Raw genomic sequence first — 20,941 nt, 5'->3', positions numbered from 1 at the left:
ACTGACAGTGACGTCGGATGTGATCTGAACTGAACCATGAACGCATCTCCCGTGTTGCCTTCATCGGTAATCGGAAAACACTAAAACTGAAAGCCATACAGCAATTCTGTTAGCATTTTCCATATATTGTGATTTTTGAAATGAAAATATGTAATACAGCCCCTGCAGCAAACAGATATTAATCAAGACTTTGTCCAAATGGACTAAAAAAAGAAAAGAAAGAAAAGAAAAACAGTCATTGTCGTCAGTACTTAACCCCTGATAAGCATGGAAATATTCTGCTTTGAACAAACTTTATGACAACCAGTGTCAAAGGAAACACTAAAACTATTAGGTAGGTCGCAAACAATGGAATTAAAAGCTGGATAATATACAATAACTAAAGAGACTAAATAAAGATAAAAAAATAGAAAATAAACATTAAGAAAAACTTACATACTATAGTTAGACCCATAGCTTTATTGCTCATAAAATGTGATATGATCTTCATCTGAATTGCAAATGTAGACAAACAACAAACAAATAATACTAGTATCGCACAAACTTTCTTTCGTGTCTATTGAACAAAGCGATTCAACATTCACAGTGCTGATGGAAAAAGTAATTGAACCCTTGGATTTAAGAACTGGTCAAACCAGTACTGGCACCAATAACCTCAGACAAATTCTGCTGGTAGCTGCCGATCAGAATTGCACAATGTTCACAAGGAATTTTTGACTGTTCTTTCTACAGAACTGCTTCAGCTCATATTCTCACTATGTCTGGAGTGAGCGGCTCATTCCACAGCATCTCTATTGGATTAAGGTCTGGGTTTTTTACTGGGCCACTCCAACAGGTGGATTTTCTTTGTTTGAAGTCATTCAGTATTACATTTACTTCCGTCTTTACGGCAATTATCCCGTTGCATCATCCAGCCTCTACTGAGCTTCAGCTGGCAACAGCCACCCTGGCATTATCCTGCAAGATACTTTGATAAACCTCGGAATTCATTTTACCCTCGATGGTTGAGTGCAGTCCAGGCCCAGAGGCAGCAAAGCAGCCCCAAATTGTATAAAGATGGGTCTTTAGCTGGGATTTAAAAGTGGTGATAAATCGGGAAGATTGATGGGCAATTTGTTCCACAGTCTTTCACTTTTGGATTAAGGCTGGGAATGTGGAACAGTGAGGAGGAGCTCATCAGAGGATCTAAGGGGTTTGGTATGGGCTGAGATCAGAGATGTAGGCTGGTGCCAATCCATGCAGAGCTGTACAGTTTAGATAGAAACATTTATACACCATGATACAGTTACAAAAAGTAGATGTTTGCAATGAAACTTAAATTTGATACAATGATCCATTCCATACTTTTATTTTAGATGGAACAGCACATTCTCAGATCCCCAAACTTCCTTCAAACTCATTGTTGTTGTTATGAAAAAACATAACAAAACATAAACTGTGAGCTTAGGACCATCATGTTTACTAAAATGACTGTATGACTGACAGTTGAAATTAATAGAAAACTTGACTACTTGCCAAATAATACCAAGCTAGTTATTTTTGATTCAAATCTGAACTTTGAAAACTGAGTGCAAGGGGTTATTCAGTCCTGTTTTATCAGTTCAGAAGCATCTTTAAGCGTAAAAGTTGTCATTATAATTATTACTTTGTATCTACAATGTTTTCTAACAAGCTACAATTAAGTGACTAAGTTGTCAATTTACTTTTTACAAGTTATCAATAACCTCCCTCATTTCCACTGATAAAACAATGTTGCCCACTGGTGCAAACAATAAGACCATTTTTACCACTATTTAGTATGTAAAATATGTTACCTGTATTATTATATAACAGCTTTATATTCAGAAAAATATAACATAGATAAAGAGCACAAACTGTTAACATTATTCAATGCAAATAGCCACTGACGACATTATGCAGTATAAGGTGTCACCACTAGGTGGCAGCCTGCACGTATGAAATAGATCTCAAGTCTTCCTTTCCTTCTTTCCTCTTCTGTGCCTAGAAACTGATGCTGCTGAATGCTCTTTGTTATTATTAGGGGGAAATTGAAAATGTGTATAATTTTGTTTTCTATTGTCCTTTGTCACAGAAACTTTCGTTTTTGTTTAATGAAATAAAGGATATGAATGAAATATGAAGGATTCACAGTAACTAAAATAGTTAAAATACAAGCTCATTAATGCTGATATACAGGATCACTTTACATCACATCAGTGTTATTTCTTAACTTGTGATGTTACGTGTGTTGTGCTGTGCATATACATTACTGGGCTGAAGTTTTAGGCATTTCACATGTTTAGATTCTTATCCATTAGGGCCTCTGCAATACCATCAGGGAGGTGCCTGATCAAATTCATTCTGCAGCAAGACACTGAGCCCAAACATACAGCCAGAGACATAAAGAACTATCTTCAGAGACAAGGAGAACAAGGAGTCCTGCAGCAGATGGCCTGGCCTCCACAGAGACCATCATGGAGTCATTACATGAAGAGACAGAAAACACAGAGACAGCCTAATCTACATAACAACCGTGGCAAGTTCTCTAAGATACTTGGCACAACTTATCTGCCATAGACATCAAAACTGTGCACTAATGTAGAACCAATTAGTACTTACTAATTGTATTTATTGATTGGTGCTGTTCTTAAGGCAAAGGGTGGTCATTATTATTATTTTGTTTTTAAATCCACACTTTACAGCATTGTTTTCACAAGTGCCTTTGCACAGTAACATCTGTTAGCTGTGAGCCTGCAATGTTGGCTTTAGCTACTGTATGTCAGTTATTAGAATACCACTTCATCCTTGGCAGAGGTCCATTGTTTATGGTGATGTAGCAAATAAACTCCCAAATGTCCTCCACTTGACCTTACTCCCCCTTCCATCTCCTCCTCCCCAGACCTCTCCTCATCGTGTCCAAATTACTTTGTGATAAGTGCATAGAGTGCTATAGATGTGAAGGAGGGGAGGAAAGGAGTAGCAGAAAGCTTTAGGCAAAACAAATCAGTGATATTTATTTACCATATCAATTTGTCTCAAGATTGAATATTATTCTTCTTCTGAATATGTTTTTGAGTGCTGCTGTTGTGAGCAGTGGGCCTGCATTCAGTCTGTCAGTGAGGAGGATGTCCCACACTCGCCTCTGGAGATGCAGCTGTCCTTGTATGGTAAGTTGTGTCAGGTATCAGGGGCTCAATCCCCACCAGCTGTGAAACATTTACAGATAATAGAGTAGGGTGCACTGGGAACATGTGAATGCTCCATTAATTGTTGTGATTTTCCTTTCTGAAAATATCAGATCAATACACAATAAAGAGATCCACATTCATGCAATGGTTCCCAAATTATCATTCCTAACATGTGTTTTTTCATGCAAAAAATACTTTGTATTATTATATTGAAAAGCACATAAAAAATACAGAACATTACAGAACATTTATGTTGTAAATAAAAAGGCTAGAACAAATGTATGCTTAACTGATGATGGTGTGTATACGCCTCCTTCACAGCAGACATTTTAACTTGTCACAGTGGGAAAGGCCCAGGTGTTCCTGATATCATTAACGATGGCTCTGCTCTATTCAAGAGTCCCACTGATTAATTTAATTATTGACACCTGTGCTTTTCCTACTGTGACATGTCAAAATGTCTTCTATAAAAAAAGGCCTATAATACCAAAAGACTGAAGTCATTGCCAGTGGTAGGAGAAATGTTTCTTAATTTTTATTATGATTGAATACAATACTTTAATAAGCAACATTAGGTTCAACTGTTTTTACTGAGCTAAATTTCTAGCCACCTGCTATTTAATATAAGTCCTATGAGAAAATGAAGAATATGTGATTTTATCCATACCGACATCCTGTGACTCCATTTTTCTTCCCAGCTGAGGGGTGAGGAGGTCGTTCCTCCTATGTTTAGGCCTGTGATCCTGAACTAAAACTGGTCTAGACTGCACCTTTCAAATGATGGCAGCAGAGCTCAATTTGAACTTGAGCCTCTGCAAAGAGAGGTAGTTAACCCAATAATCCTTAGTGCTTTGTGAGGCCCCTGGAGATTTCTGTTCAAAGTAAGTCAAGGCCTTGTTTTTGCCATTGTGGTAGAAGGACTGTATATAAGCTAGTTTGCCCACATGCCTGTGATACCTTTATTATGGTGGTAGATTTTGTGGATTTGCAAATACACAAACTAATTCCATAAACAAAAACTTAATTTGTGAATGCATTCAATTCATTTAGAAATAAATGAAAAGCGTATGTACCTCAAACTTACAACTTTCAAACGGAATAATATGAATAAGCATAAGAAAAATAAACTGGGGAATAAACAAACGTAGAAACTTTTCATACCTATGACAATATTCGAAGTCATGTGAACAGGAAACGGAGCGTGCAGGTAGGAACTCCGACAGCGATGCAGCTGGCTGTTTTCACAGACTGTCCTCATACGGGGTCTGGGAGGAAAGCCCGCCATCTCTGCTTTATATGCGGACGCTAAAATAACATCATGGCAGCATTGAACGGAAACCAGACCCTGTGTACAGTGCGTGGTCATTAAGTGAAATACTCAATACAATAGTAAAATATCCTGGCTGTGATAACCTCTTTGCTTGAAGAAATTAACTACCTGGTACCGGAGGTAGGTCCGACAGCGTCTGAGGGGTTTGAAATCTTCATTTAATTTTGTTCATTTCTCGATGTGTGACATCTACTGGCCTAAATGAAGGTAGCGTGCTGACTGGACACATGGCCCACCTGGGGCAAGCTAGCCACCTCCCCTGCAGCTATGCATTAGCAGTAGCATTAGCTAGCAGCTAGCTTTCTGGCATTGTAAAGCTACTGTAACATTGTATACTGAGAAGTGCTAGTTGTCGTTCCCTTTATGCTACTCACCAAAACAAAAATTATATACTGTAAATGAGATGTTATAAAAACAACTGTTTTTCATGGTGGAGGCTCATCTTGTTATACAAGCCTGTGTCAAATTATAAATAAATGAACTTTGTAACCTTTAACTTATTTAATGTGTATATCTAATGTGACCATGGCAACGTGTTCCGGTTCAATAGTTAACGTTGTTAACTTAGGCTACATATTAACAATGGACAATAAAATTGCAACATGTAATTTCTTATCAAAACGGACATGAACACCAACACCCATACTATTAAAGACCTTAACCAGGTCCTGTCACTTCCTATCTAACAGCTGTTACCGCAGTGCACGTTACTTGTTGCTGATTATTTGGGGGAAAACGGCTTTTAGAATACTGCATGCTCTTACTTTGAAAAGGGAAGTGGCATCGTCAGCAGGCAATCACTATTTTCCCGAAAGCGGACGAATGATACAATTAGATTTTCGTTCAGACTGGTAGAAAGTTTGTCTTTACTCTGTGCATGTAAACTGCATAATCCTCAAGCGTATAATCGAGATCTACAAATGGTTTTTGCCTCGCAAATAGAAATTGATTAACAAATGCCTGTTTGAAAGTTGTAAATGTTAAGAAAATATTCACAAATGCTTTTTATTTTTTGAAAGTGAATTGAATATATTCAAACATTTGTTTTTGTTCATGGAATTTGTGTATTTGCAGATCTGTTTTCTATTAGCAAGACACTTTTGTGAGTTTACTAAATTTTTTTTTGTATGTGCGGAAGGTGTTTTATATTTACAGATTACACATTTACACACGGATTGTCAATCTGTTCACACAAATAATATTGAGACAAATCTACCTCCATACCTTATTCAGGTATTTTTTGGGCTGAGAGCTAGCAATTTCATATCTTGGTATGTTTGCTGATTACATGCCTAGGCTAACCTCATCATAAATGTTTATTATCCTTTTTTTCTGATGCATTATTTTATTGTTTACAATATTGGACTTCAGTACAGTTCCACTTGGCTTGAAACTAGAATAAGCAGTGGTGGAAAGTAAGTACATTTACTCATGTAAGTTCAATTTTGACCTATATTGTGTTTTTATTTGAATATTTACATTTTCTACTACTTCTGCTCCAGTGTGTCAAATATATGATAACTTTAGATTAATGATATAAAATGTAATCAGTAAATGGCCTACATAATGGTGTTTCATTAAGATAGGACTTTATTGATCCCTCGTATGGAATTTCACCCAACTTTATATAAAGTAATTAAAATTAGCCCCATCTTTACCAGCTGCATCATTAAAGTGATATATGTTGTGCATCAGTAATCATCCAAATATATGTTGCATTCTGAATTGGGCCATTAAGCATAACATTTGGTACTTAAAATAGGTTTTGATGCTAAAGCTTTTATACTATTAAATAAAATTGTGAATGCATGACTTTTACTTGTTACACAGGATTTTTGTATTGAGTATTAGTATCGTAGTTAAAGTTCCACACTCTGAGTACACAGTTAAAAGTCCTGCATTAAAAATGTAGCTGTCAAATAAATGTAGTAGAGTAAAAGTATAATATTTCCCTCTGAAGTGTAAGGGAGATATAAGGTAACTTAAAATGAAAATACTCAAATTCATGTATCTCTGATTTAAAAAGTTTGATTAAATGTACTTACATTCCAGCAATGGTGAGCAAACACATGAGTCTCTCCCAAGTGATTGTGATGTTTTGTGAATATATGAGCTCACTGCTTGCATCATACGAACAGATTAAATTATGTCTTTACTTTTGTCCACCCTTGATTAACTCTGCCAAGGAAGTTATAACAAATCAGAGAGAGGCTACATATAACAGACACTGTCTTCTTTTCTTTAAGGAGCCCTCAAGCATGGCCCTAAAAATTCCTTGGAGAGATGATTCCCCAGACAGTCAGAAATATGCTCTGTGTAAACAACCATCTCTGCTACCATCACAGCCAAGACAGTCGACCGACACTCTGACCATGTAGGTAACATATTTGCACACAGTCCAAGATGACAAGATGCACAAGCAATAGAGCATTGGGCCTGGAAAAAGTCTTTATAGCCATTCGCCTCATGCTGAAGTCTGTACAGATGCAAAAAAACGTAAAACTTTATAGAAATATCAAACTAAAATAATAAATGCACATTAGTAGATTCCAATTAAATGTCGTAAAAAGCATGAAAACAAGCACAAGTTGTCTAGATCTTTTAAATATGTAAATATTACACTGGACATAAATCTTTCCTGACATATCAGCCCATCAGCTGCTACCCCACTGACACTATTAATAAACCTTTGGGTCCCTGTGAAGCCTGCCAGAGATCTATGGTTTCAAATGGGCCGAAGAAAACATCTGTATTTTTCACTTTGTACATTTTTGCTCACTGATCGTGCAGTTCTGGTCTTGACAAGAAGCCTAAATCACTCCCTAGAGCTTTAAAGGAGGCCACACTCAGGCCCATATTGAAGCCATTTCCTGTCTCTGGAGTGGGCAAAGGGTTGACCCTTAGTGCCCCCTCTATATAAATGCACAAGAACACACTCACATACACACATGCGCACACTCTTTTAAGACTACACCCCCACAGAGAGGACTAGGGGAGTCACTTAACATTGCGCTGCTGTAAGTGAATTACAGAATCACTCAATTGCCTGCTACACTGCATCTCAATGGACAATAATGGCTGAGAAAATATAATTATATTTAATAGCTTGTAATATTCAGAAGCCCCAGTGAATACTAGAAGGCTGAGAAAAAGCAGAATCACAATTTTGGGATCATATGCAGAGAGCTTGAAAATGAAGATCCTATCAATTTTCCTGCAGCTTGATACGATAATAAGAAACAAGATAGGGCCGAACTGTATGGGAATAATTGGAGAATAAAAGGTCACATCTGCACATTTCTTCATGGCTGATATTGTTTCTGTGTCTTGGTCTGGTGTGAACAAAAAGTGGGTGAAACAGAAGCTTGATGCAATTCATAGTGGATTACAATAGTAGCACGTCCAAGGAAATTCTGGCTCCAAGGCCAGGTGGGCCAAATATGGCTGTATACACACAGCCAACAGTGAAAACACTCAAATAAGAGAGAGAGAAAGAGAAAGAATAATGAGGTGAAGGAAAGGAAAGCGGTAAAATAATGTCTCTTTCAACATCTGTTCCAACTAGGCACAATTACGGGAAGTGCTTTGCCCTTGTCCCTTCACAGTGACATGAACAATAAACATAACATTGAGGTAATACATCCACAGTGTAAAATGCAATTCACCAAAAAGTAATTTAACTTCATAGCAGGGTTTAAATACATGTATTGAGAGCTTTACATGTAGGACACAGATCAATAAGGAGTCTTCTATCATGTGCATTTGTCTGAATAAGTTGTTATCTCAGAATCAGGCAGCTATAAAAAATAAAACATAACTACATGTTGGACTAACCTTTTTTAAAATGCCTCAATTTCAACCATTTAAACTAAATGTAAAGCTAGAGTTAATTTGTGTATCAAATGACAATGTGATATGGGAGTCGCTCGTAGTGATGATGTATAGAGAATTATCAGCAGAATCAGCAGTTCCCCTCGGCTTTGCAAAGCTTTTTAGTAAACTCACTGTTGAGCTGTCACGTCACTTCCACAATTTTACTGTTTTGGTTTGCTCTCGCCGCTCTCATATTGTAGTTTTCAGCCGCAGCAGGCAGCTGTATTCTGCAAAAAAAGTTACCCTGCCAAACTGCAAACTGACATAGTTAGCAGCTAGCTGGTGAAGAATTTAGCAGCTAAAGCGCCTGATATTTCCCACAGGACCTGGTAGAGACTAAAAACAGAGGTAAAAGAGAGTGAAAATATATAGTGCTTCGCCAGTTGGACAAACACATGACTCCAGATGAATGATAATGTTTTTTGTAACTATCAGATGTGTAAATGAGCAATTGTTTGTGTAAGTTTTCACCTAAAAAGCTGATATGTCACTGTTCTGTTCAGCACTTGCCTCTGCTTCCCAGTGTGGCCAGTTATTGCAGGTTTACTAGATAAATACTTTATTTATCCCCGAGGGGAAATTCATGAGCAGTAGCCACTGTGGATTTAGCTAAATGTTAATCTACTGTAACAGAAGCACAAGCAGAGAAGAGTCGTAAAGGCAGCAAGGTTACTCAGTAATGTGAGTTATAGAGCAGTATTTATCTAAACTATGCTAACTTTAGCTAACTAAGTTACTGGGTATACATTTAGTGTGAACAAATGAATTCAACTTTTTGTTTATAAGAGTAAGACTGTTATTTACCTTTTCAAAAGTAGTGTTGTAGTCTTGTTTAAAAATAAGAAACTGTTGTGTGTGTCTGTTTTTGGGGCTAGATGAATTTGTTTGTTGTTACTTACAAGCTAAGAGTCATTTTTTAAACCATAAATTTACGAGGTTCATTTTCTGTTTAGCCTCCAAATTTGTGTGATCCTCCCTTTCCTCTGTTCCCCCCCGGTAGATTTCTGCAGGAAGCTTTTAACAATGGGACCACCAGAGGTTCTGAAACCCAGCTGTAAGAAACTCTACACACAAACACACACAGTTCTGACACACATATGCGATCACGTTTACATTTGGTACACACACCCACATTTACAGTATGCACAGAGAAAGTGAACACAGACATCCATTAACTTGAACATTAGATGGAACCTTCCATTGTTTGTATGATAAACACATTGACTTGACAGTAGATTAACAAAGCTCAGTCAGGAGACTTGTGATTAGTTTACAGAGACCGGGAACAGCTGAGGAACCAGCAGCACAGCTGACCTCATGCTCAACATCTGGTTTATTTGCTCAGCAGAAGTGATGGAGTAGTCATGGCACCCCTACTCAGTTTAAGGCAAAACAACCGGTGGTGGAAAATGACAGGACTTTTTCTCAAATAATGTATTTAAGTACAATTCTGAGGTACTCGTTCCTTTTTTTCAATGTTTCCATTTTATGCTATTTTATTCTTCTAATCCACCACATTTCAGAGGAAAATATAGTACTTTTTACTCCACTACACTTATTTGACCATACAACGTTACTATTCAGATTAAGATTTACATGTAAAATTTATTTTAATTTTGGACTGCTGGTGGGACAAAAAAAAAAATTGAAGACACCATCTTGAACTTCTGATTAATCTATATTGAAAATAATTGTATATTCACCAATATTTCATTCAATGGGCTGATTTGTCTGAATTACTTCTGATACTTTAAGTATAGTTTCCTGATAATACTACTTTTACTTATATGAGAGTACTTTAACACAGTTGCTTTGCCAATTATAATGAGGTAAAATATCTGAATACTTCTTCCACCACTGAAAACAACATAAAAGTGTCTCAAGTGTTGAAAATACCCAGGTTCACTGCAGATTTAGCCAGTGCCAGCTAATAATCCTGACCAGATGACTTCTTGTGCTGTTCACTGGTTGTGGTCAGAGGCCAACTGATGTTCACCTCAAAACATGCGATCTGTGGTTGAAAGTTTCAAGTTAAAGTGAACTTGATGAGGGGGCATGGGGACCTTATGATCTTAATCATCATCTGGTTTCACAGGGGGAGGTAGCGTACAGAAGGGTCAAACACACATGAGCACACACATACATGATATTCCCACTGAGTACCGCAGCATATACCTGAGGAGATGTGACCCCCATTTGTGCCCTTCTCTGGCCCAGGATTCATATTCACCACAGGAGACCTGTCAAAATGACCAAAACTAAATCTGTCAAAAATTAACTTCCTCACAATTATGACACAGGAATTCATAAACAAGCTGCTCACGAATTTCAAGCCCCTTGGCCACTTATTTGAGTATTATAAACTGTCACTTTTGGCCAACATATTGTTTTACTCAGACAGTCACAAAATTGTGTGTTACTATATGATATTGTGAGTGAAATTATATTTTTGGTAACGCTTTACTCCTGTATTTTATAGCTAATTTCATGGAAGCTTTCCTCATAAAAGATTAGCTGATATTGAGCTAATTACCAACTTAGTTTTTAATCAAATATTTGGTACTTATTAAGGGAAATTGAGAAAGTGTTAGTTGCTACAGTAAGTGATTTGATAATTAAAAGTAGTTAATCATTTGATGTCAATATTAACAGCGAAATATGAACAAACTTAAGGAAATGATGAGGAAAATTTCCAGGAGATTAGCAAGAAAATGTATAATCTACAACAAATTTCACTCTTCATTATTATATCTTTATATGTTAGTTAAATAAGCTTTAAAACAAATGCAACAATATGAGGTTGTAAAAGATGTATTTTCCTTCATTTTCAGATGATATCAGAGTCAGTATCCGTCCTTGGATTATTACCCCAGAGCTGTGTGATAAGGTAAATAAGATTTCTTCTGTTAGGCTTGAATTGTGAACTGAAACGATTCAGTAAAACTGACACTAAAATGTTGCAAGTATGTTGTAAAACAACACTCACATGCCCATATGTACGTACTGTGTGAGAAGAGATCCCTTAGAGGTATGACTCAGACAAAATCCACAGTCCTAGTGCTGTATAGAAATATATTTAAAAGTAAAGCTAAGTAATTTCACAGCTGGCTTCCTTCACTGCCAATTTTAAGAGGATAATCAATTACAGTGACAAACAACTATTTCAATGTACAGAGGGGTGACAAATTAAAGGAAAATCCAACAATATGTGTCCCAGGTCCCAGAAGCTGAAGCAGTTCAGTAGTAGCCATCATATATTTGATTGTTTACACCTGTGCTTTTCTAACTTTGACATGACAAAATTGCTTTTTGCTATGGCAGTTGTGCAGCTACCCCCTTTCAATATCCGTAAAACATGTTAAGTGAATGACAAGTGACATTTTACTGAATTCTCTGCAGTCTCTGAAACATAGATAGAGCTATGTCCATTTTGTAAATCATAGCAAGTTTGTAAAGGTGGTGGGTGGACTACATGACCTACTGTAACACCATTGTCTACTTCTTGAAATGTCAGTGACTGGAGGGTTCATAGGTCAGGTGTTTCAAAATTCAAAAACAACTTGGCCATGCACATCTCTTTCTCATGTTAAAGTGTGACCCTAACATTAGAAATCAACCTTGGCGGTCCCCAATGAGGACCCCCCCCAACCCTCATGTCTCCTCCCATGTCTACAATGCTGTCATGTCAGATGTCACACTAAGAAATTACTGCACTCTGAGCTGAATACGATATCCTCCAATCACAATGGCTGTGTGGCACGCCAGAAATGTAATGCCACATGGTGGAAACAACTGTGCATGTGTGTGCACATGTGTACATGCCCACTGATATGATTTAAGTGTAAGCATGTTTGTCTACTGGGACAAAAGGGAAAAGTCATTATAGCAGTTTATTCCTCAATAGCTGATTCTCACAGAATTAAAAACTTTGTGCAATGACTTCTTGAAGGGAGAATTAATGTGAATCAGCCTGCAGGGAGTGACAGCAGTCCAGCTTTGGCACTCATCATTCTCTAAACAATCCATTCCTTAGAGTGAAGCCCCACCAAATTTCCTGTATACTGACACCGTGGTCTGGGGACAAACTTTGACGGAAATCACATTCCTGTCATTGTTAAGCAGTCATAGTCATACATGGCAAAACCCAGAAACATAATGGCCTCTAACTTTTGACTCTACTTCCACAACAATGCTGCTTAGTTTTTTCAGAGGACACAGGAAGAAACAAGACTAACAATCCACAGCCATGCTCTAGCTGCTTTGTGAGGCTGGACTGGCACAGCCCTGCTTTGAGCTAAATGCTAATGTGATATTACAATACTAACAAGTTGATGTTAAACGCATACGATGTTTACCATATTCACCACCTCAGTTTAGGGTGTAAGCCTGCTAACTTTTGTTAATCGGCACTAAACACAAAGAACAGCTGAGGCTGATGGGGGTGTCATTAGTATTGGATAAATTCAAGTTTTGACCAGTGCTACGTTTTTAGGATTCATCCAGAGGTAGATGAATATCAACACCAAATATCATTTCAAATTTCACTGAGGGGCAGTATGATTCATTCTCTGAGGATGGGTAATGTCTGTACCAAACTGTGTGCCAATCTACCCAGTAGGTGTTGAGATATTTAACTGAATAAGTGAAAAATGTGACTTGCGCCTAGATGAATAGTCACAGGATCAGCAAAGTCATTAGACTTTGGGCTCCATGGATATCTGAGCGCCTATGAAATTTAATATGAATCCACCAAATAGCTGTGAAGCCATTTAATCGAGAAGTATAAAGGGGATCACCAAACCCTGAAACCATGACTGTTCACAATTGTGTGCTAATCAATCCAACAGATATTTCAGTCTGAACCAAAGTGGTGAACATTTTTTGTGGCTGACAGGAGTATACTATATTCAATTGTTGCATGTAAGACACATGTAAGAAATGTCACCTAAAGTAGATTAAAATGCCATGAGTGCTCTAATATGCAAAAGCATATGTGGAATTTCAATGTCATGCGTGACTATAGTCTGCAGATATAAGAGATTCACCACTGCTGTAATGAAGGGCAGAGCGGCCCAGTGTGTCTGTGGTAGACTGAGAGCCAGTGGCCAGGCTGTAACCGACTGACTCAGTGTTGTCGGAGTCAAAGGGTCGAGACCCTGTGCTGGCCCTGTGTAGAGAGAGGTGAAGCTGCAGGGAGATAGAGCCCCAGGAGGGAGGAGACTGAAGAGACGTCTAATTGCTGCCCACATGTGTCAGATTGTTGTTTTCATTTGCCCAGGGGGTGTTTGGAGGGTTACTTTGAAGATGGTGTGATAATCATACTCACATGCTCCATGCATACATCAGAAAATAGCTTTAGATTGAAGTTTTACAAGTTAGGCTTGGGTGAAAACTTTTTTGAAGCGTAGTTTACCATGAGCCTCAAATAGGAAACAAAGCGAAGATCCACTTATCACATTGGTTTCCGTCTGTTTTTATAACGAGCCAAACATTTATTAGAAACATTTCCAGGTTCATAAATTTCCCCTAGTGGATAAATAAAGTATCTATCTATCTATATAAATGAATAAATAAATAAATAAAAGGATAGTAAGCAGAAACAAGAAATAGTAAGGACTATGGGGGGGTTGGACTCCAGAGATTTCCATTTGCTCTGGTTAATGTTAGAGTTCAAAACAAAACCTGTTCTCATCAAAGAGGAATCGGTGAGGATGGATCTGCTTTTTTTCACACTGAGCTGACACAGGACTTTCTTTTTTCTCCCAGAGTTCATCCCCAGTCATGCTTAAACCCGTGCTGCTACCACCAAGAGAAAAAGTAGTCTTATCTTACACATTCATTTCCTTTACTGTTTGTTTGAGATTAAAAAAAACTGAAGCAAACATCAAACTAAGTCACACTCTACAGTATAAAGCCAACATGTCCTTATAAAGCAATGAGCTACTGCATTAGTCCACTTAATAATACAGTTCCTGACTGCAGAGACTGACTGCTGTACTCTACTACTGTACTGTAATATAAGACACTTCCTCTTTCTGTATCTTTACATTTCTATGGCTGAATGTTTCTACACATTTCAACTATTTTATTTAGTATTCACCACTCAGTAGCTTGAAAATGGAAAAATATCAGCAAGATGAATGAACTGCATCAAACACCATTCATTTGGCCCTTGAAGGTTGTTTAAAGGGGCACTCCACCAATTTTGCTCACAAAAGTCAGTTTACTCATGGGAGGCCCTGGAGGAGTTTTGTTTGGTAGCATGGATGTCCTCAGGGTTATCTCAGCCTAGAATACAAATTTATAATAGAAAACCTGAAAGACATGAACATTTACGACACAGGAAGGGTCTAATGAGAAGGTTATTGAATGCATTATGGGGAATGTGGGATCCAGAGTTTTTGGAGCTTTATATCATGCTTCATTTTTGACTGATCTCTCTTTTAAGTTGCACTAATGGATTTTCTTGGCCACTCGGGGGCAGCAGAACAAGCTGTGTAAACACAACATAAACATCCTCTTTTATAGTCGCTGTGGCAAACGTTAGCAAACAGCTTCCAGTTTACACAGCTCTAAACCCAAAACAGTGACCTGGAAGACGCTAAATGTTCTGTTCGGTGATAATTCTCTGTGGTTTGGTCATCACAAGCAAAACTTCTCACGTTACATTTAGTCGTTTGATCTGTTGGTAATATGATAATATTGATTATTGGATCTTAAATCTGTCTCTTTTGAACCCCACAACTTTATGGAAGTAAATCGCTGGAGCGCCCCTTTAAGGATTCATTTATGAAAGGTAAACAAATGCCATATTAGTTAAATATAGTTCCAAATTTCCAGGTATCAAATCAATACACAATGCAATAATAGGGAATACCATACATAGTATATGTTTACCATGAGCTGTCATCTACCGTTTACACACAAGCACCATCCTCTTGTATACATTAGAGATTCCTTAGATGCTCAATGTAAATAGCTTTCACTGAAGGGGAAAGGTTCATTGGGGGAAGAGGCTTCTCCGCTTAGCTTTAGCGTGACCCAATGATTGACTCAGTCTGCAAATAAATGTTGTCTGTCAGACTGTATGAACTGAGCTAATTTCCTTCCCTTAAAGGGATTTACCGTCCTTGGGATCTACATTTTGTCTTCACTACCTCATGGAGCCTCACATCGCAAAAAGCAGCTCAGACAAGCTGCACTGATTGAAGAAAAATGTTTTTAGAGTAGTTTATTCAAAGAAAGTAATCGTGCAATTGAATGAAGACGCCATTGATTCATTAGGGACCTTTAGAGGCTTGTATCTTGTACGCTCCTAATGCTCTCTTCCTGTCTCCATGTATACAGACAGTTACAGGGGGAGAGAGAAGTAAAATGCATTAGAATAGACTTTCATAGCTAATAGAGGAATATGGTATGTCAGGATGAAAGGCAAAGGGGACAAAGGAAGGGAAGGGAAATGTGTAGGGGTCAAAAATGAAAACATGGAGTGCTATTACTATCACTCTCTATAGATTGTTACCATGAGAAAAATGCGTATGAGTTGGCCAAGACGTGTAAGAGGATGAGGAAAGGGGGAGGTGGGTGGGGAAGGGTATGGTGCAGTGAGGAAATGCATGGAAACTAATCACAGTCTTCCTGAGTCTCAGCCAGAGATATCTGCAGGGCTGAAGACAGGAAGGACTCCTGTAAACTGTTTCATTCATTGGGAGTTCCTCAGATCCTGTCTGGTACAGATGCGTCTATTTGTGTAAATCTGAAGTATGCATGTGTTGTGTTTGCAAAGGTTGTGTAACCCCATGTTATTTTTTGCCACATAATATGCATGTTCATGAGACAGGCTACGACAGGATATACTGTATGTATGGTAAATAACTCAGTCTGCTTACCAGCTGATGAAATGATCTCCATGTTTGTAGTTCTTTGTATATAAAGAGGTCCACAATATTTACACACAGAAATGGATAAGCATAACAGTGGCTCTGCTACACAGTGATTGAAGAAACGGAGGCAAACATGCAGGTGTGTATGAGTGTGTGCGTTTGTGTGTGTTTGACATCGCATGTAACCAATAGACATCAGAGGGAAGAAAACTGTGAGATATAGAGCAACAAAATATAAAGCAAAAAGGTAAAGCAAGACTCTTCAACAATGGCAGTCGGCAATACATGACCTAACTGAAAAGCCATTGGATACGGTCCAAGGCGACGTATTCAGAAAACAAGTGTTCTTTGGTCACAGGTGACAACAACTGGAATGCAACAATAGGAGCAACAGTTTGGAAAAACGCCAGAAAGAACAGACAATAACTGATGAATTGTAGAAAGAAATATCACCTGCTACGTCCAGCACCTGTGGAAGAGTTTTTCTGGATGTGCATATTTATTCCTCTGTTGGCTCATAGAAGGTTGAAGTTGTAGCTGCAGCAGCAGATCTAGTATAGACTTTGCAAGTCCTGAAATGGTTGGCTATTGATTACCAGCTGTCATTAAGGTGTCAGTGGGAATCTGCAAGGTAAATACTGGTGGTTTCTAGGGTGTCATGATGTGGTTTCCTGCTTGTAATTACCGAGAGGAGGGAGCTGCCAGCTGTTTTCTCCCCAGTAGCTTGATATGACTCGAGTCTGCCACCAGAGGATTTCTACTTGGGAATGATTTCAAGATGATTATGAAGCAGAACGGACAAGCGTTAGTCTGAAGATGTTGGACAGATTCGAAGTAGACTGGCTCCATTACAGGATTATGGACAGAACTGTGAAATGATTGCCCAGGGTTATCATTTTTAAGTGAGATAATTGTGTTGGCACTACAGGGTAACATTGCACTTCAATAGTTGGCTGTAATCAGGGGTTTAACTGGGCCCCCTGAATGAATACTGACCACCACCCTTCCTATAATAATCCCATGATAATCTCAGCATGATTTCTCCCCCAGCTGTCAATCATGATTCTTCATCACATTTTAATTTAGACTATTTGTAACCAGCACCTTTTGTAACAATATAAGTCTTCAGGAGCTGAATCAGTAGCTTTTTTAGTCCAGCACAGCAACTGAGTTACTGGTCAAACACACAAACACAAGCAGCTGAGCAAATGTATCACTCCTTTTTTCTTCTTTTTTTTTTCCTCCAGTGCGTGAACAATGTTGTTCATGTGTTTTACAGCAACAGTTCCAAGATGCCAGAGCAATGATGGAGAGATCGGATGATCTTATGAAACCTTTATCATTGTTGTGCTTATACCGTAGGCCTACTGCATATTATGTAAAGACATCACATTGTGAGACATGAGTGTGCATTTACTATACGCACTATTTACATAGCAGTTTAAGTCTTGTCACATTGCTTGATCAAAAAAATACAAGTAAAGTACAACACATTGTAATGTTCTTTTAAATTGTAAAATAGTTGCAGATCTGGACAATTTGTTTTGAATAACTCATCTGAAAAATGAGATGACACTATTGCACAGATGAAAAACTTCTTTCAGGAGGTGGTGACTTCAGACTTCTTCATACAGTGGTGGCCATCTAACCTTCAACACACAAACAAACAGTTGGCAAATGAGTGTGGACCCCTGGGAAATTAGGTTGAGTGCCAAAGGGGTATGAGAGCAATTTTACTAATTTTATCGGAGAGGGAGAGCAAAACCAACAATGTTGATGTTTGCCTCAAATGTGCTCTAAATTTCACTGGCTTTCACTTACACTTGAGTTTCTGAATTTTACTAGAATTCAGTTGAACGTTTTCTCTCACATAAAAAATGCCACAGCTTCACTTTCACACACGAAATCCCCCATAAATTGGCAAGATTTGTGATGCTCTTGATGCAATCATGCAGCGCAGTTATGATGCAATTAAAATGACACTTTTATCATAAATCTAAGTTCAGGCTGTGTATATGAAAAACAGTTAAAGTGAATCATCAGCTGGCACAGACTAAATACTGTATGTTAAAATGAGACTATTCTGGTCTGTGACGTCCTGTGTGTTCAAATACGAACTTACTACTCTCCCACCCGCCTCCTTCTCCTCCTCCTCCCCCTCCTCCTCCCCCTCCTCCTCCCTGTTTGTGTCAGCTTAACGGAGACGACACGCAATGGAACACAGGTCATCCCGAGTAGTGGAGTCAGTCTGAAACGGGTGTCTGTTACACTGTCAGTGCTGCAGCAGAGGAAATGCCTTGCGGACACTTGTTAGTCATTTAGCGAATTGATCTCTGAGGATCTGTGTTTCTCTGAACAAAGTGCGTGGAATAACTGAAGCTGCGGGACCCCCTCAGTGCGTCAAGATGCTTGGGATGAGTCGGAATTTCACTTTGACAACAGTGGCATTTGTTGGTGAGTAATAACTTGAGAGAAACGGTGCATTTGTGCGGATTCTCAGACGAAATAAGTGACAGGCGGAGAGAGCGCGTTTTTCTCAAGGTCTCCAGCGCATCTCTGCGCTCACGCCGTCCAGCAGCTGAGATCATCGCGCTCTGCGTAATTGACGACCATAGCGACTAAAAGCATGCATTAGGTGTGTCACTCACGTTGCCTGCGCGCCCATTAAAAGGTGGTGGCACCACAGTGTCCTCGTAAACTGCCCCTAAATACTTTCCGTCCAGATTGCCGAGATGTTATTTCTTCTGACTGAAGGAAACCGCAGAGTAGGACTTAATTGATTCTACGTGCAGCAGCGTGGCATTGCCTCATATAATAGGAGACATTACAGTCAGTCAAATATTGCGCCTTAATTGAACGTTGCCCACGCCAGTGTTTACACACCAGTGTCAAGACATCCTGGAAAAGTAAATTGTGTTGCTACAGTGCAAAAATTTCTGCACTGTCATGTATTTTCACCATGTTTCTGCAGAGGCTTTGCAAAGCCTGTGTCATGTGAAATTATGTCATAATTGGATGAATGTTCCACAAATCATCAGTGGTGATTCAATTCAGATTTTTATAAGGTGAAAAGTGAAATGAATATTGACTTTACAGCAGCTTTAAGAGGCGCTGGGGCTCTGTTAGTAATGGATCATATCTGTGTTGGTACTGGGGAGTCCCTCTGGTGATGGGATGTGATCTCAGGTTTTGCTCCAGAGCAGCAGTAGTGAATTAACTTCTAGGTCATGTCCAAGTAGTTCAAACATGACGGAAAGTACCGGCAAAGTCGAGAAAAACCACTCCTCTGAGTTTGGAGGGGGGAGAGAGAGAAGAAAGAGGAGGAGAGCAAAGTAAACAGTGCATGTCTCTCTTTAATTCTCAGATTCCTACGCTTACATGTGATACTGGCTTGTGATGGTCATTAGAGAATTGAGTTAGAGATGGAGATAAATGTGTGTGTGTTTGTACTTCTCTCTCTCTCTCTCTCTCTCTCTCTCTCTCTCTCTCTCTCTCTCTCTCTCTCTCTGTCTCTCTCTGTCTCTCTGTGTGCGCGCGTGAAGCTCACAAAGCAAATCATCACATCAGATCAGGTTTACAAACTTGGCCCAGTCTGCCCTCTCTGCCCCCCCCCCCCCTCCAGTCAGGTTGCTGCAGGTAATCAAACAATGATGTTCTCTCTGACTGCGACTTTATGCTGATTGTGAATAAGACTACTTAACTGAACTAGTATAGTGTTCTGTTATTGCCTTATGTCCATTCCTTCACGCTCCTCCTGGAGCTAAGTCCAGTCCTATAGTCTGACCTGGAGGACTATGACCTCATTTGGGTTACACAGGGGTGGAAGACCACGCTGGGAGATCCTGTGTTGTGCTATTGGAGCTACCTTCGCCTGCTTCAGAGGCCCACATGTGGTTATTGAAGTGGCAGCATTTAATCTCCATAAATTCCTAACGGAGATGGGGCTACAGGTGGTTTGAGTTTGGTTAGTGCAGAGGAGAGGGGCATCTGGCTTCAATCAGTATGTGTCAGACCAGAGTGACCAAGCTTACTAAGGATGTCAACACCTTTACTTCAGACTAGGACTGCAACTAATGATTACTTTTTTTTAATTTAGTTAACCAATCAATCACCCAGTCTATAAGATGTAAGGAAAAAGTCTGAGCCCAAGATGATGTCTTCAAATTGCTCATTTTATTTGGCAAATGGTCCAAAATAGAAGTGAAACTATAGGTTGATTAATCGATTAGTCAATTGACAGAAAAACAATTGGCAAGTTCTGTAATATAACTGTAATATAAAATGCCAATGCTTCTGAAATGAGAGGATTTGCTGCTTTTCTTTGTCATATATCATTATAAAGTGAATGTCTTTGGGTTTTGGACATTTGGTCGAACAAAACAAGACGGAAGGTGTGATTACTATTTAATAACAATTTTTTGACTATTTTATAGATCAACAATTAATTGAAAAGAAATAATCGTTAAAATAATTGACAAAGAAAATAGTTGCAGCCCTCATCCAACACTCCTGAAATATATTTATGGTGATATCAAACAGGAAAAAAGCAGCAAATCCTCTTATTTGAGAAGCTGGAACCTGCAAATGTGTGATGTTTTTACTCTGATATGCCTTAAGCCACTAACCAAATAGGGCTGCAACTAACAGTTACTTTCATTATCTTTTAA

The 20,941-nt window shown here is 38.7% G+C and overlaps 1 protein-coding gene across 1 annotated transcript in view; it reads left to right on the top strand.

The window, feature by feature from the left end:
• The first annotated feature begins 18,483 nt into the window (after window positions 1-18,483).
• The window catches only part of itga1 (integrin, alpha 1), a 47,854-nt gene continuing 45,396 nt past the window's right edge, over window positions 18,484-20,941 (top strand). Inside the window, exon 1 of the mRNA XM_023408654.2 lies at window positions 18,484-18,728. Within this exon, the coding sequence (XP_023264422.1) occupies window positions 18,680-18,728 (49 nt within the window). The 5' untranslated portion in view covers window positions 18,484-18,679. The remainder of the gene's footprint in view (window positions 18,729-20,941) is intronic.

This window comes from Seriola lalandi, unplaced genomic scaffold (genome assembly GCF_002814215.2).
Source record: "Seriola lalandi dorsalis isolate HSWRI2012SDOR001 ecotype SW California unplaced genomic scaffold, Sedor1 jcf7180002054370, whole genome shotgun sequence".
NCBI classification, from domain to species: domain Eukaryota; kingdom Metazoa; phylum Chordata; class Actinopteri; order Carangiformes; family Carangidae; genus Seriola; species Seriola lalandi.
This window is presented reverse-complemented; position numbering and strand designations above follow the sequence as displayed.